This window comes from Volvox carteri (genome assembly GCF_000143455.1).
Source record: "Volvox carteri f. nagariensis unplaced genomic scaffold VOLCAscaffold_10, whole genome shotgun sequence".
Taxonomy (NCBI): domain Eukaryota; kingdom Viridiplantae; phylum Chlorophyta; class Chlorophyceae; order Chlamydomonadales; family Volvocaceae; genus Volvox; species Volvox carteri.
Window position 1 is genome coordinate 255,018 of NW_003307553.1, and position 4,536 is coordinate 259,553.

The following is a 4,536-nucleotide window of genomic DNA, read 5'->3' on the forward strand; positions in this document are numbered from 1 at the left end:
TCCTCACCACCACGCAGGTGGCTGCCCCCGCTAGTCCTGCAGTCCTGCTCATTCCTCCTGGCCCTCGCCTGGGCAGTGGCGGTCTACTTGGTCAGCTACGCGACCACTTGGCGGCACCTGGCCGACTCCCCCTCCCCCTCCGTAGCTGATCAGGCCCCCGCCTTCGCCGCCCTGACGGCGCTGGTGGGCTTCCTGGCGGCCTGGGCGGTGCTGGGCTTCCTGGCGTCGCTGATGCTGAATGTGGTGGACTCTCTGTTCGTGTGTGTGGGCATGGACCGAGATGTGGGCCAGGTGTGTGTTTGTGTGGGGGGGGGGTGGGAGAGAGCGTATACCTTTTATTATCCGACACCCCACCATGCATCTCTCATGACCCTTTTTTCGCCCCTCCCTTGACCTTTGCATGTGTTCCTCGTCTTCCTCCTACCTCGGGTCGATGACTTCATTGCGTTGCACTCAGCAGCAGTTTCGGACCCACTTCGGACATCAGCAAAGTTTACTTCTTACCTTCTCTCATATGATTGTCCCCGGCCTCGCACACACATACACACGCACAAAAGAGACACACACACACGCATTCTTCGATCTCGGGGGGGGGAAGTAGTGTGGATGATTAAAAGAGGAAGCCTTTACAAGAGCGGTTTGATGAGTTTCGATCCCTTCCCCTGCCCGCCCTTTCCGTTGTTCCCCGTTGGCCGCTCCTTAACACCCCGACCCCATCGGGTAGATTATGCTGTGTGCAGTTTGATGTTGGGTTTCCGTCACGCACACGCACACGCCTACCCCCCGTTTGCCGAGTTGCCCGTATTTCTGTAACTGGTCTTCATAACCGCCCTATTCCCGGCGGTCGCCTGGCCGATCGTCCTAAACTCCTCCGTGCCAGTCATGTCCATTACGCACCACCATCCACACGAGTTGCTACACATGCGCTTTTCCCTTCGTGATAACCTTCACCCGCCGCCTGCCGCCTGCCTTCTCCTCCTTCTCCTCCTCCCCACCCCCCAAGTCCGCAGCAATTGATTCCCCAATGTTCCTTGCCTGTGTTTTCCCGCCCAACTCCTCGCCGTCGACATGTGTTTCTTTTTTGACTTTTTTGCCCCTCCCCGTGTAACTAACTTTATATTTTCCCCTTGTCACTTGCCCCGGGGGCCGCCGTCTGTCCTCCCCCTACCGCTCCGGAAGGTGTCGTCCTTGGAGATTCACACCGTCATGTCCAAGTTGCCCACCGTCGGACCTGTCGTACAACAGCCCGACGGCGGAGTGGCGTACGGCGCTCCACAAGTTTACCAGCAGCCGCAGCCGCAGCAGGGCCCGATGGGGCGAGGCTCTGTGGCGCGTGTGTGAGAGGCGGAGGCGGGACGGAAGGAGGGGGGAGGGGCCAGTGCCCCAGTTTTCCTGGGGGACCCATCGTGCGGTTTCGGAGCGTTGCCTCTCGTGCAGGGAGCATCGTTCTTGAGTAGTGTGCGCCTTTGCACCTTTCTCCCAAGGTCTTCCTCCGAAACCAGAAGTCCGAAACCTGAACGAGTCCGTAATTGCGTGAGGGGCTCAACAGCAGGACAGGCATGGGCGCATTGATTGGTCATCGTACGGCATTTCGGGGAAAGAAAAGGAAAAAAGGGTGCCGGGAAAAAGGGTCCCTCCGAACGATGGCGCGTTGTGATTGCGCGTGGGAGCCCTGAAAAACCGTTTTCGGCGTCGTTATTACCGTTGTCAATTTAATAACATTGTCGTTGTAGCCATTGTCGTCAGTTGTTTCGTGTCGTTGTCGCCTTTGATTAAAGCAGCGGGGGATGCGGCAGGTTGGGAAGATTGCAAAGAACGAACAGCGTACATTTACATGTGTTATCCTGGAGTCCTTGAAGTCCAAAATGTGCCTGCAGGTAACGGGCTTGTTTAGGCTTGTAGCCAGGTAACACGGGCCTGTTTAGGCCTGTCTAGCTGGGTGAATAGTGGCAGGTGTTAATATGGTGTTGATACAGGTTGCCATGTAGACGTACATGTCCCCGATTGCAAGTCCTACATGCCGCTTTGAAGTTGTGTAGGAGTTGGTTGTACCCTTGGGGCTCCTTTTTTGCATATATATGGGATGAGGAACATGAGGAAGGAGAATTTTCGGATTGGCCGTTAGCGATTGTGGCGTATGTGTCGTTGTTTGGCAGTTAGCATGTCGCGAGGATTTTGTCGCGTACATACGTATAGTTGTGGAGCCTTCTAATATATGTTGGATGGAGGATTGCTGTTCCCTATTGTACGACACCTTGATTGTACTGATGATGCACTAGAGCGGTTACCTTGCATGGCATGGAAAGACGAATTTGTCTGATGATCCAAGCAAGGGAGCCGTGCGCGTTCGTTCCCAAGTTCGGTATTCTTTTTCTCTACTGTGTGACTGTCGAAGGCGGCAGGCATGTAGCTTTTCTTTAAAGGATTGCCGTCCCCCCCCCCCTTCACAACATCGCCGTGGTATTTTTTTCCTTTTCAATTAGATAATCTCAGTGGGGTATTATTGCTGTATGCTGCTGGTTCTACTCCGGTTCCTCCTTTCGTTCCGAATTTTCTACGGACGGACGTATACGACCTATACAGCAATATCAGGTATATACATAGATACATACTTTTTTATGCACAGGAGAAGATTGACGCCTTTGATTTTTTGGGGGTTTCCCCTACGTGTAACGTGTACAGAAAGCAACACCACACATATGCGGTCGAGCAACCGGAGGAAGCGGGGCCAGTAGAGATTACAGCCCTGGAAGTGGCCCAGGGGGCCGGGCAGAGTATGGCCATGAGCCCAGCAGTGGCTACAGCGCCGCTCCACACGCGTGCGGTCGGGCGGGTGGCAGCAGGGGTGGCAGACTGGGACGAAGCGGCGGTAAACCCAGGACGCGCTTCTTCATCACTCTGCTGCGGCTCAAGAAGGATGAGACGTGGGGCGGCACGGCCCAGCATTGGCGCTGAGAGTGGCGGGAGATACATCTAGAAGGCCTATGCCGCCTATCCTGCCAGAACGCCAGCTGGGGAAGCGAGTGAGATGTGGGTGCCCTTCACCCAGGAGGAGTCGGAGCGCATGGCCTGGGGGAAAATGTCTAGCACGGAACGAGCGCCCTGCATGGGAGCCCCAGTGATGGACTGGATCAATCCCCACACTTGCTAATGGGGAAGTCGCTACAATATTACAACGACAGCCAGGCGGCAGCCCTGGGTGTGCTAGGCATGAAGGGGCAAGGCTTGTGCCTGCAGCGGGTGGACGAGCTGGAAAGGAAGAACGACCGATGAGCCCAAGGGGGGCAGTACTATCCGGGCAGGGAAGGGGCAACGGCCCGACTTGGCAACTAACTTCGTCAGAGAGGATGATGGGGAGCTCGGCGACCAAGAGAGCCGCCAGGAGACGCGAAGGGGCTTGGACCATTGGAGTGTGCCGCAAGGCGGTGTGGCTGGGATGTGGTGTGACCTGATTAAACATTGGGATCGGGTGTAAGGCTAGACGCAGGCCTCCAGTTAATGCTAGTCCGGTCCAGAGCAACGAGCATTAACATGCAAGCACTTACAGACTCTTAAATGCTCGCAACAACGGCAGTACGACAGGGAACAATCTCCAACATAGCGAACGAGTGCTCTCAGGCATTATCTCTCACTCATTTTTAATTAACATCTCTTCTCTATTGTAGCGGGTAGAGACAACCAGGAGCCAGCCAAACTACACCCCACCCGACCCCCCCCATTGTGTAGTTTGGGGTGCAATAACGGGACCAGCCAACACACGTGCGCCTTCCAGACCACATACACCTATCGACCTGAAAGAAAGAAAGGCCTGCCCTAGGTACCCACCCATGGCGCCCAGGCATATCTTGATGACAAAGCGCAGCAACGGAGACCCATCACGATAGCTAGGGTGGGGAACCGTCTGGTGGTCACCCAACCCGCAAGGACACAAACGAGATCCTCAGGTACGGGGCCACACGTTGCCCTCACGGCGGTAGGGATCCAGGTAACGCTCCAGCACCACAAGAGTCCGGAGCTGGCTGAAGCCCATCAGGGCGGGCACATCCCCGCCGGCCGACGCCGCCGCCTGCAGAGCACCGCGGCGGAAACTATGCACTGTTTCCCCGGCATACAGCTGGGCAGCCCGCAGGTGTAGTCGCAGCCGGGCGGCGAGAGTGGCCACCTACCGGGGCACCAGGCTGTGCACAAGACCACAGGTACAGGGCCAGCGTCCACGGAATGCAGAAGGCGGAGGTCGACTAGCTCCTCGCCCCGGGCACCAGCTCCAGCCACGCATCCTTTCCCCCACCCGAATGCCGACTCCATGTCGGAAGATGCCGTACAACATCACCCTCCAGAGGAGGGTCTGCTCGGGAAGCTGCCTTTTGNCNTTGTGCTCAAGATCATTGTGAAGATGGCGCCACTGCTTCGCAGCTTTGAACCCGTGCTTACGGAGGAACATAGTGATGATGCACACGGTCTGCAACCCGCCAAGGGTCCCCTGGTGCTTTTGGTGGCTAAAACTGTGGCCCCTAGACCGCCGCCGGTTCCCGTGGT

General features: G+C 56.7%; 1 protein-coding gene across 1 annotated transcript in view; it reads left to right on the forward strand.

Annotated features, from left to right (window-relative positions):
* The window catches only part of VOLCADRAFT_103885 (uncharacterized protein), a gene marked incomplete at its 5' end in the record, with an annotated part of 6,403 nt that extends 3,969 nt beyond the window's left edge, over positions 1-2,434 (forward strand). Inside the window, 3 exons of the mRNA XM_002948373.1 lie at positions 77-90; positions 146-291; positions 1,180-2,434. Of these exons, the coding sequence (XP_002948419.1) occupies positions 77-90; positions 146-291; positions 1,180-1,341 (322 nt within the window). The 3' untranslated portion in view covers positions 1,342-2,434. The remainder of the gene's footprint in view (positions 1-76; positions 91-145; positions 292-1,179) is intronic.
* Positions 2,435-4,536: the final 2,102 nt, after the last annotated feature.